The following is a 12,711-nucleotide window of genomic DNA, read 5'->3' on the forward strand; positions in this document are numbered from 1 at the left end:
AAAATATTTTTTAAAAAGTATAAATTCCAAATAGACAACCTTGATTTTCCATTTTATATAAGGGACACCACTTTGCTCTGCCATTATATTTAATGGGACTTGAGCATCTACGGATTTGTTATCCATGGGGGATCCTGGAACCAAACCCCAGCGGATAACAAGGTCCCACTGTATGTATGCCAAAGTTCTTCTCTGTAAGCATATAAGGGATCAAATGATATCACATTTCAGCTAGGTTATTTTGACGTTATATGACAGGTTACAATCCCATATGTTCATTATAGGAAAACGCCTTTCCATTAGAAGGACTATGGTCTAAATATTTCAGTCTTTTAGCATGACAAGGGTGCTCTGTATGTCCATACATAAAATGAATAAGAAAACATGTTATTATAGTGGGCACCATTTGTATTATTTGTTGACAGTATTAGGTATTGCAGTACAGAACAAAATCGAAATTATCTAACTTTTCTTTATGTGCTTGAGAGTTGTTGTGCCATACTGGTGTAAAGCTTTGGTTATTTTGTTCTTATATGAAAGAGCAAAGAATTTTAAAAGCTGTGTTCTGAATGGATGTGACTTTGTGTATTAAACTTTTTTGCATCTTGGGGTTTGCTTGTGAAACAACTGTTTGCGCAAAATGTAGTTTTTAAAATGAAAAACATTCAGGGTTTTTTTTGTACAAAATACACTATACAAAACTACAGTTCATTATGGAAATTTTTTTTCAAAATGTCCCAAACTGAAAAATCTCAGTAATTTTTCATTTTTTTCTGTAGGGTGGTGTCTCATTCTGTTGAGTCACCCTTTTTCAATGACAATGAGAAAACATGCAAGTATTCTTTATATCCACAATACAGTCGGCCCTTCTTATACATGGATGTTTTATACACAGATTCAAGCATCCACGGTTTGAAAATATTAAAAAAAGTATAAATGTCAAATATCAAACTTTGATTTTCCAATTTTTGTAAAGGATACCATTTTGCTATGTCATTATATTTAATGGGACTTGAGCATCCATAGATTTTGATATCCATGGGGGATCTTGGAACCAAACCCCAACGTATAACAAGGGTCCACTGTATATGCACACATATTCCACACAAATGTGCACTTCCATTTACTTGCACATTGTGGTAAGAACCTGCCCATTTCAATGAAAGTTAAATGTTCTTGCATGACTAAAGTTTGCTTGAAACTGATTCTTTAATTTGAGAATTCGTTAAAACTGGTTTTTCTTACTTTCCCCCATTTTAAAAAGGACCCGATGGACCCTGCAAATACAGTGATTGTGATCCGCTCTCTAGTTCCTGGGGGTGTTGCTGAACAAGATGGCAGACTCCTCCCAGGAGACAGGCTCATGTTTGTCAATGACATCAACCTGGAAAACGGTAGCCTGGAAGAAGCTGTGCAAGCACTGAAAGGAGCACCAATGGGAACAGTTAGAATAGGAGTCGCTAAACCATTGCCTGTAAGGATGTTAGCTTTCTGTATTTGGTCTTGCAAAGAAACTATACAGAAGTGTTCCAAAGTGTGTGCACTTCATTTATTTACTCAGCAGTTGATAGCAAAAGCAATTGAATGGCTTGTTTGATGTAATGTAATACATGACATGTCTTTGGAGTTTGATCTGGGAGGGTTAGCTCATGTAGGTGGAAATCCTCAATTGACACAGCATTAGCATTTATCTTTTAACCAACATACAGTATCTCTCATCTGAAAAAAGTTCTATCCCTGTCATTAAGGGAGGGGGCTGAATCATTTAGCAGCAGTTTGATATATTTCATAAGTAAGGGCTCTGGAAAGGACATCATGCAGAAAAATGTGAGGGGGGAGGCTAGAACCCTCATTTCCCAGAAAATGGAGACAAAGACCACCTAGTCTAAAAATACACGAGAGATTCTTATACCAAAGCCTTGAATATATTATATATATTTTCCAGCTGCTCCTCTGCAAACATTAAGAGCCCGCTGTTTGTATGATAACATTTGGGTAAATCAATTTTGCAAGCCAGTTTTATATGTCCAGTTCTTCAGAATGTCTGGCAATTTTACATCTCTTAAGTAGCAATGTTGTACCCATAGTGGGAAGAACTAACCAGATTTGGTACCCTGTTTTTAGTAGTGAATTTAATCAGCAAGAAAATAGGCTTGCCTTCTAGGGTTTTTGTGTGTGTGTGTGTGTGTGTATGTGTTTTGTTTTTTATGGGTAAATGTATGTCATGTATATTCTCTGGCTGAGCCGTGTTTTTATTCAAGTGATAGCAGAATAGATTTCTTTTCCCTCCCAACCTTTTTTTTACAAGTGCCAAAGGTTGCACTCTGAATTCTACATAAGAAAGAGAGCATGTCTTCCTTCTAATTGGGTAGATGAGTTTCAATAAATACAAAGCTGTTTTGTTGTTGTTTTTTGCATTCATTTAATTGGATACTTCTCTAACACGTTTGCAGCCAATAATAACGGAGCATTTTGTAAAATATTGATTTAGCTGCTGAACAGTATATTTTTGATGGTTCCATGTTCTCCGTCTCTAAAATATTTCAAAAAGCAAACCTTGCTTTTGCCATTTTATATAAGGGACACAATGGATTCAAACAATAGGAAAAGAGGTCCCACCTAAATATTAGGAATAACATTCTGATGGTAAGAACTGTTCAACAGTGGAATATGCTGCCTTGGAGTGTGGTGGAGTCTCCCTCTTTGGATGTTTTTAGAAAGCCATCTGTTGGGATTACTTTGGTGGTGTGTTCCTGCATGGTAGCAGATTGGACTGGATGACCTTTGTGGTCACTTCCAACTCAAAAATTCTATGATTCTATGTCATGACTTGACGACGCCATGATGTGACTTGAATATCCACAGATTTTGGTATCCATAGGTGGTCATGGAACCAAGTCCCATGGATTCCAAGATCCCACTGTACTGGTGGAAAGTGAAGTTAAACCCTGGTGGATTCAATAAAAAATATGCCTAGTCTAACAGTCCATTCTCACAGTGGCCAAATAGATGCTTGTGAAAAACTGACATGAGTTTAATAGCACCATCCTATTTTTATGCCCCAGCAGTTGGTCTTCAGAAGCATCCTGTTGTAGATAATAGTGGTAATGTATAGCCATCATGATTAGTAGCCATCGATAGCCTTATCCTCCATGACATATTTACAAACAATTGAGTTGAGGAGGAACAGGTAAGTGGGATTGACGTTGATGGCACTAAAGAGGCTTTAATCCAATTTCTTCAGCCTAACTACATTAGAAATCAGGCTCCTCCTAGGTGTGAAGGGAAAATATAAAGGGTAAATCCAAATTATCCCTGGGCGGGAAAAAGTCCAAATCTAGTGGGTCACATTAATTCATCAAATTTTTTCTTGACATTATTCAACACTGCATGTCTTGAACGCTGGCCATCATCCAACTCAAAAGCTTCATTCTTTCTGCAGCTTTCTCCAGAAGAGGGCTATGTTTCTGCTAAGGAAGATTCCTTTTTCTACACTGCCCAGTCCTTTGAGGAGGGAGGGCTAGCTGATTCAGCCCTCTTCCATGCTGAGCTGGCTCTGGTTAGTGGCCACTTCCTTACCATGATAATACTTGAAAACCCCTTTGATCTATGCCTTGATACAGAACAGCATTTTGTCTAGGAATAATGCAGGAAGTCTTTGTTGTAATGTAAAGACACATTTAAACAGTTGCTTAATTTAGCTTTCTTTCTACATGGTTAAGATAGTTGCTTGTTTGGATAAGGTGATATCAGAAAATATTCATATAGATCATCAATAGATGATCTAACAGTTTCAATTTCATTTTATCTGCAGGAAAATGAGACCATACTTTGGATTAGATTTCTAAAATCCAGGTAGTTCTGTTCACATTATCCCATTTTAAAAAAACTTTGTCCCTAGAGATATGTTCGAGTGGGCTGAGTGGGCAAGATACTATCTATGAAGTACTTTTGCCTTGCCCTTGAGAATAATAAGGAAGTACCTATAGTATAATATTAAACCATCTTTTAAAATGGAGATATATGGAGAAATAGTTTCTCCAGAATTCAATGAAGTTTACCAGCAGATCCAGGAGGAAATGATATCTCCTCCCAGAGCCCTTCCTGTCATCCAGAACTCTGCACTGGAGAGTTTTCCAGCTCTCTGGAGCAGATATTATGGGATGAATGGGGAAGAAATCATTTCCTGGATCCAATAACAGAGCTTCTTTCATCAGTAAATGCACCAAATATATATACTTATGCCACCTTTCTCCCAATTTGAATCTTGAGTATGTCTTTCGTTGGAGAAAGGCCAATTGACTCTGCATGACATCTGAGAAGGTACATCTAGAATCACATTGTAAGACATTTTACCACCCAGTGGGGTCCAGAGAGTTGGAGCTAGTCTTCATACTAAGAATAGCCCGCCTGAAATCAATAGAACACAAGCTAGTAAGGTCTGATTTAAATCCCATTGATGTTAATGCATTTGCTGTAAATATAACTCCATCTGCATCAAAGGCCCTGTACAGACGGGCAAATTGTGGTGATATTAGGGCTCGATATGGCTGGGTGTCCAGACACGCCTAGCCCTAGTGATGTCACAGGTGTGCGTGCCCATCCACACAGCTGCACAGCTGTGGCGCTGTGTACAAACACCTGTCAGCAGAAGTGGCGTCTTAGGGCTATGTTGCAGCCCTTATGACAGCACAAAAAAGGAGCTGAGTGGAGTGGTTCCTTTTTGAGTGCGCATCTGTGTAGTCCCATGTGGATGTTGCTGCATAGTTGCGCAGCAAAGTGGGGCAGTATTTCATTAACCCATGTGTAACGGGCCGAACATAAATATTTCACTCCCAGTGTTGTTGTTTTTTGGAATAAGAGATGACATTTAAAACAATATTTAAGTTTTCATTTTTTAAAAAGTTTACTTCTGGCCATCTTAGTTTGCAAAAAATACATTTGTAATGGTTAAGAGTGATAAATTCTTTGCTGCTAGTAAATATATAAGGTCCTTGAGCTGGAGTTTCCTGCCACCACTGCCACTTTTGACTAGATGGACGAAGTCTGTATAAGTCAGCTTCATATTATATGGCTTAAATAGCTCTGATGATTACTTCCACAGCCATATCACTGTTCCCTGTGCAACATTCTCCTGATTTTGCAGGTTTGAGACACATTAATATCTCATGTGTTGGCTACTGAAAGCTCTGTGCAACAACAGCACATGTATTAAACCTACATACACATAATGCAAACATACATACACATAAATGACAGTGATCTCTCAGAAATCACTATACTAGCTACTATACAAAATTTTACAGTTTTTCAGTTACTATGATAGGAAAATACAACAAAATCCACAGAAGAGCAATACTTTTGTTGGCCAATCAAAATGGAGAAAATACTTCATGCAAGCTTTTGAAGCTTCCTTCTTTGGAGATTTTTAAACAGAGGCTGGATGGCCATCTGTTGGGGGGTGTTTTGATTGCATGGCAGGGGGTTGGTCCTTGAAGTCTTTTCCAATTCTGTGATACATGATTCTATGATTCTATCACAGTCAGAAACATACTTTATAAAAATGTGATAAAATAAATAAAAATTGTGATAAATAAATAAAGGCAATAAAGGTATGTGCTGTACAATGAAATTTCATACTTGCGCATCACATGGAATACACCATGTATTCCATTAAACTGCTAACTAGAAATGTCGATGAGCACAATTGACTAGGAAGGTATACAAATGAATAGGAGCTGTGCAGAAGTGTTTTGTTGCTCTTGCACAAGTACAATTCATCTGATGAAATTTTTACCAGAGAATTTCCTGGTGGATTGTGTTTCGTGATTCTGATTCTGATTTTTGTTCAAGGAAGTTGCCTATAATTTAATGTGGCAGGATTCTGGGACTGTCTACATGGAGTGAAATGGAACTTTGCTCTTTATTTCAGTAGGAGCAGAATTGCATTTATGCTATTTACATTATGAGCTATGTTAATTTGGCAGCAGGGAGGGACATATCCCTTAGGTGTTTAATCAGAATGATATGAAATACTGGTAATAAATCTGCAGTATGTATCAGCTAGTTTAAAATGATTACTGGTGATCTTTAAATATTTGAAATAAATATTGTAATTTTTTTAAAAAAATCTTTGATCAGTAACTTATTTGGAATTAGTATAAACCTTTATTTTAAAATAAATCTAATTTGAGAAACTGAAAGGTTTCACAGCATTATATTCATCAGTGAGCAGCATAGAAGATTTTTTCAGAAACCAAAAATTACAAGCAATAATATAATTTCCCCCTCCCCAGCATCAAACATGGTCTATGAATTGATATATTTGCAAATTCAGTTCCTAATTATGTTCTCAGAAACCTCTTGTGCCATATTGAATTTGCAGTTATGGACATATAGCTGAAAATGCTTGCCAAATACTTTTCATTAAGGACATTGAAAATAAAAAATATTACAAAGCAAAAAAGCAGGAAGTATTGTGCCGCAGATGCAAATGTTTGAGGCTTAAGTGATACGAAGGCTGCAGATAGTCAGACTGATTAAATTGCCTTTGCTATTAGGTGGATTCAAGTGAGGCAGATCTAGCGGAGGAATCCACCTTTGAATCGCAGTATTCCCCAGACAATGATGGTACATTCCAGTCTTCAGCTCTACATGGCAGCACCTGTGTTGATGATCTGAAGTTTAATTCCTCTTCAACTCCCAAGGTAAAAAGCAAAAATGATCATTTGACTGATGGTGATAAAACAACTTTGAATGTAAAATGTTTGACTGGCTATTATATTGGATGTAGAGTCGCTAATGTTGCCACGGTTGCTTCCATCTGTTCCTATGTTTGTTATTAGATTAAAGCGCAATTTCATTTAGGTCGGAGTGTTGATTGAGCACCTTTCAGATGTTCAGAAACAATATGTTCAACAGTCCAGGCAGATTTTGTTTTTTTGAAAAGGCAATATGATTTTGAGGTGCCCAATTGAAAAAGAAATTGTTCAAATGAATCTGTGTAATTAAGATACATTTGTAAAAAGAATTGTGAAAGACTAGTGAAGTATTGCTCCATGGATAACAGTACTGCCATGAAAACATACTAATTTTCTCAGTTTTTTTTAACTGCAAGCAACTAGCTGTCATATATTTTATCGACAAATGGCCTCTTCAAATGATGCTAAAATTAAATTGGCACCAAAAGAGCATCAAAATGTTGTAATTTTATTAGATTAATCAACAAAGAACCATATCTTTAAAAAATGTATTGATTTCATACCCATGTACAATTTCCTTAGCTTGATGGTATCTTTTATTTTCTCTCCCATGTTAGTTTTTCTTTTCCATTTCTTGGCAACCTGTTAATCTTTTTTTAAAGGCTTGAATCATTCCATGCACTTTTTAAAATCATTCATAGTGGATCCAGCATCATCAGGTTGATTCATTTTCTTGGGTGGCTTGCACTGTATATTCATGAAAAGAGATGCTTCTCTTCTTTCACACCTGAGATTCACCAGCTGGCTGTATCCCTTCTGGAATGTATTTCAACCCTTATTGGCCATGAGGCTGACAGCCGGAGTTTATCTCCTAATAGAATTTCCTAATCCACAACAGAATGTACCTTTGCTGTGCCAATGAGACAGATTGCATTGTTTAACTTAGTAATTGTTACTTAAAGGGATTAGAAAGAGGGCATGCTGGGAAATGTTCATTCTGCAACACATCTGGTCTTATAAAAGATGTCACATTGGTATTCCTGAAGCCTTTCTCTCTTCTTTCTATGTAGGATAATCAGACTAAAATAGTCACATTGTAATTTAGTAGTATTTTATATTTCACTTTATATTTCATTTTGCTGAGATAAAAATACCTGCTCAGTGAGAAAGACCGTACAACAGTGTGGCTATTATCCAGTGACTTCTGTGTGTGCATGGTGAGATTTCCCTGTTATCTTGTAAAAGCGAAAGAATAAGACATATGTTTCTGAGCAGAGAAACTTTCATTTAGAAGAAGACTCTGGATCTGTTCAGAGTTTTAAAGAAAATCAACTACAACTATGCAATTCTGGTGGTGCTCTACACTGGTATAAATAAACTGGCATAAGCAGCAGGTACAGCAGCCATGAAGGAAGTAAGGCACTGTAGAAGTACCCTGCTTGGAACCAGTAGATTTGTTCTGCCTTCCCCCTTGACCACTGCATGACTCCAGAAAAAGTACAGCTACATGAAAAGGATTCTGGTCATAATCAGCAATCTCTTGTGTAACAAGCCTATTACACTTTTACTGCAGTTATTCACTTGAAATACTTTTTAAAATAAATACTCCCTGGTTTATCACAGATTATTTAGATAGACATTTGTTTTGTAATACAATATTACAATACTAATACTTGTAAAATGAACAGCAACAACAACAAAACTCAACAGATAGACACACAGAAAACCTCATTCAGTTTCCAGTCGTGCTGTTCTGCTAGTGGGAACACATATACTAGTGGAACAAGAAGGAAGAGCAAGAAGACACCTCTTTCCCACCCCCTGCCTGCATGTCTTCAAATCTGATCCAGAGGAATGGAAAATCTGCAGAGCAGATTTTTGGACAGTAGAAAGGGCTATAGGAAGGAGGAGAGCACTGAAAAGTCCAGTGGGTTTAGTGGAAGAATGCCAATGGTAGTGTTGGCTCCTTATTTCAGATGCAGTAGTTTGAGAGATTGATGTGGGGTTATTACAGCCATGATGGGTTAAAAAAACATGTTTAGGATACAACATCATTATTGTTTATTTGTCTACTGACTTCAGTTGCAACAGCATTTAGCTGCTGAAGTATAAATAATCAAGGTCAACATAGTAGATGTTGTTCAGATAAGCTTAAGTTGTCTGTAGTATCTCCTGTTCTTTATGAGATTTCAGTTAATTATATCATCCTGATTAGATGTATTTTGTCTTTGTTCAATTTGTTTGTCAAGCACTAGCTGAAACAGTCATTAAATTGTTTTCATCACACTTTGGAAACCCTTCTATGATATTTTCCTACTAATACACTTTTTCATTTACTTGGGATTTATTGCATGAAATGCTTTGTCTTTGTAGAGTCTGTCTGACTTAGTAAAGGCCTAGCCAGTGCCTCATTGACATAAAGCTTATTATTTCTTATTCCTAGAGGAGCAGCACAAGGACATATTTCGGGTTTTATAATTAGGAGTTTTGCACCATTTTCATTTTCAGAAACAGTACATCTTTCAAATGGTTTGCACAAGGAACAATGTGCTAAATCAGAAAGAATTACTTAAGAATACATATATATTATGTGAGGGAAACCCTATTCATTTATTTGAAATTACCTAGGAATATGTTTTGGATTGTCTAAAGTACTGGGTTGATCAAGTGGTATCTTTTGGCTGATGGACCTAAAATTTGCTCGACTGTCTTGTGAAATCCTTTAGAGCAAGTTTTTAAAAATTGATACAAAGGATAAGGGGAGAGTCTTGTTGCACTAGCATGCTTCATTTACTTTAAACCTTTTGCACTATAATGGGACAGTTTTGTTGCCCAGATACACTTGTGTCTTGCAAAATGTACACAGGGGTTATTGTTTGACGTTGGCCGCTGTGCAGTTGTAAATAGTTTCCCTAAAATTCATCTATTTGCCACAGTTACTTCCTTTAAAAAAAAAAAGGATGGGACAAGTAATGCAGATTTTATTTTATTTGTTATTCATCTTTCAATTTCTGGTTCTGCCTGTTTTTCACACAAGAACTTACTTTATATGGGAAATTTTTATATTCAGCGATGCTTTGCAGTTCTTGTGGTGAGGAAATACAGCAACTTTGTCTTTATTAGTGCATAGTAGTTTAAAAATATAATTTATTTCAGATTTGTAAGGAACAATTACACTTCAGTGAAATCATTTATAATTTGCAATAATACATGACTTTTTGGAATGGTTGTGAGTTCTTCAACTGTTTGCCTGCATATTTTCATACCAAGGAGTCTTAACAACTAGAAAGCATTCATGTGTGCAAAGTATAGTAAAAAATAAAAATGAAAAATAAATAATTATGGATTCTTTTATTTCCTGTAATATAGTTCTTGGGACTGAAACAATGGTATGGTATACAGTGAAGAAGAGTATGTAATAGTATCATAATTAATATATTTGTGAAGGTGTTACAGTGCATCATAATTTTTGTGCCCCTGTTCTGAAATTAATATTTCATTTCATTTCATTTTAGTTAATAACCCTGTCATTTGAATAGTAGCCTGAAGGGTTGTGAAGCTCTCTTTATCTTCTTTGGTAGGTGGTGTGCAAAGAAAGTTGCAATGCCCCAGTCAGTTATCATCAATTGTCTGACCAGAACTTGTATACTATGGATCTAATCCGACGAGGAATGGAGAGTAAATCACCTGCAGATGTGTGTGTGGAAGAGCCTGCTGGATCTTGTCTTGCGAACCCAACAACACATTCTTCTGAGAAAGAAGTTGAACATGACAACACAAGTATTTGGAAAGAATCTCTAGTAACACCTGAACCCTTACAGCATGTGAACTTAGCTTCTAGATCACCACCTGACCCTACTGGGAAAGTAAGGATTTCATTGTATATATTTCTGAAGTGAAATTAATCTGTTCACTATTCACAAAATAAAACTGATAGTCCCTTCGAAATTATTGAAGTTAAAATATTATCACACCAGTGCTTACTGTCTCTTAATCGGCTCTCAAATGTTGAGGAAATGCGTGTGTGTGAAAGCCTGGTGCGCTTCCTCATCATTGGAATCGTCGGCTTCCTCTAGTGTCACTGAATCGTTCCAGCAGAGGGAATTTCCTCTGAACACAAAGTTTCCGTTCAGAGGAAATTCCCTTTCTTGGAACGATTGAGTGATGCTAGAGGGAGGTGACGATTCCCTGATGATGAGGAAGCACACCAGGCTTTCACACATGCACACCCTTAACGTTTGAGAGCTGATTGAGAGATAGTAAGCGCTGGTGTGATAGTCTTTTATGTGAAGTCCCACCATATGCTTGGCAACCTTATTGGTCTGACAGAGCTGAGGAATAATTAACTACCTTTGGCCATGAACATGCTAACTCCCATGTTCTCTCCTGATCATTTAACACCACAGATGTCTTCTTATTTAGTGGAAACCAAATGCAACTCAAATGCATGGGAGGCTGTGTACATTGCAAGAGTTGTGTGTTGTTCCTAGGCTAATCTTCAACAAGGAATAAGTTTGTATGTCTGGGTGGAGAAGCCCATGGGTCTGAACTATGGCAAAAAAACAAGCATTCTCTCTCACACACTCTCTTTCTCATACATGTACATATATACACATATGCATTCGCTCTACCATATGACTGCCTCCTCTGTAGGAGATCATTATTGCCTTCCTGCAATGGAAGTTATGTTGTAGAAGTAAACCACCACGCTAAGGTACAAAAACTTTGTAAGCAAATTAGAAATATGTTATGTGTGTGTGTGTGTGTGTCGGCGTGGAAACCATGTGTAATACTTAAGTTAAAGAAAATCAAAACTCAAATAATGTTTTCCTGATACTTCACTGTGATCTGACACTGTTTTTCTTCTTACCAGGATCAGGTATTCCTAATGGAAAACAACAGCCTAACACATGCTGGGAAATCTTCTGCAACCCTTAATACAAACAGAAACAAGTTTGAGAAGACTATTACTATTGCAAAAGGCAATTCAAGTTTAGGTAGGATATTTTGACTTTACATACTGTGGTTGTTGTTTTCTGTTGTTCTTTTTAATCCTGCCTGGATGCTTCCCAAAAAGAGTTAAGCAATAGCATCCCTTTCTCTGTTTTAATTCAAAAGCACACATTTCACATGAACTTCAGTAGACATAAGCTCTTTGAAAGAGCCTGTCAATGTTCACATATTTTTGCCTGTAATGTTACTAGATCATCGACCTCAGACCTTCCTATTTAGTACTTACAATTAAACATGGTGTAGTTTTCAAAATAGTGTGAAGAAGCATTCTTGAAATCTGTTAATGGAATGTGTGCTTTCATCTTTCACTAAATAGTTAAATAAAGTGCCATAGTAATCATCAGAGTAACTTAAGTCATCTAAGACTGTCCAATCTCCCTCATAATGGCACATTAAAGTTGCAATCCTATATCCTTCTCCCTGCCCTATTTAGGCCATTTGGGCTTAAGTGTAAATTTGGATACTATTATGCTAAAAAAAAGTAGCTCTTTCTTGAAGTTATGATGCAGTCCCTAACAGCCAAGTTCAAAGAAGTATTTTAATGTATGTTTTGTGTTGGACCACATCCAAAAATCAGAACAGTCTCTCTCATTGTTCTACTCTGTGCAGATATGTATAAATATCAGTAACCACTCAAACTAAGTGCATAACAATTGGTTTAATCATACAATATTAAATTTAGCATTTGGTAAGGCAGTTTGATTTTTGGACTATGACTGGAGAAAAGGAGTCGATTCACAGCTCGGCCATGAAACCCACTGGGTTCTCTTGGACAAATCACACTCTCTGAGCCTCAGGGTAAGGCAATGGCATATATCCTCTGAACAAATATTCCCAAGAAAACCCCATGATAGGTTTGCCTTAGGGTTGCCATATATTGGAAATGACTTGAAGGCACACAACAACAACAAAGGCAGGTTGGTAATTTATGTTCGTAAAATTGTAGCTGACTCTGTAAAGAAAAAAGAAAGTAAAAGACCTAATTTGCCTGTTGTTC

General features: G+C 36.8%; 1 protein-coding gene across 16 annotated transcripts in view; it reads left to right on the forward strand.

Moving 5' to 3' along the window:
• The window catches only part of MPDZ (multiple PDZ domain crumbs cell polarity complex component), a 127,290-nt gene that overhangs the window by 61,524 nt on the left and 53,055 nt on the right, over positions 1-12,711 (forward strand). For 15 of the 16 annotated variants that reach the window (XM_042449073.1, XM_042449076.1, XM_042449074.1 and 12 more), the window contains 5 exons: positions 1,265-1,474; positions 3,443-3,559; positions 6,561-6,707; positions 10,283-10,567; positions 11,575-11,698. In XM_042449073.1, coding sequence (XP_042305007.1) covers positions 1,265-1,474; positions 3,443-3,559; positions 6,561-6,707; positions 10,283-10,567; positions 11,575-11,698 — 883 coding nt within the window. The remainder of the gene's footprint in view (positions 1-1,264; positions 1,475-3,442; positions 3,560-6,560; positions 6,708-10,282; positions 10,568-11,574; positions 11,699-12,711) is intronic. The other variant, XM_042449079.1, reaches the window with a different exon arrangement.

The sequence above is a fragment of the Sceloporus undulatus genome, chromosome 2 (assembly GCF_019175285.1).
Source record: "Sceloporus undulatus isolate JIND9_A2432 ecotype Alabama chromosome 2, SceUnd_v1.1, whole genome shotgun sequence".
In the NCBI taxonomy this organism is placed as follows: Eukaryota; Metazoa; Chordata; class Lepidosauria; order Squamata; family Phrynosomatidae; genus Sceloporus; species Sceloporus undulatus.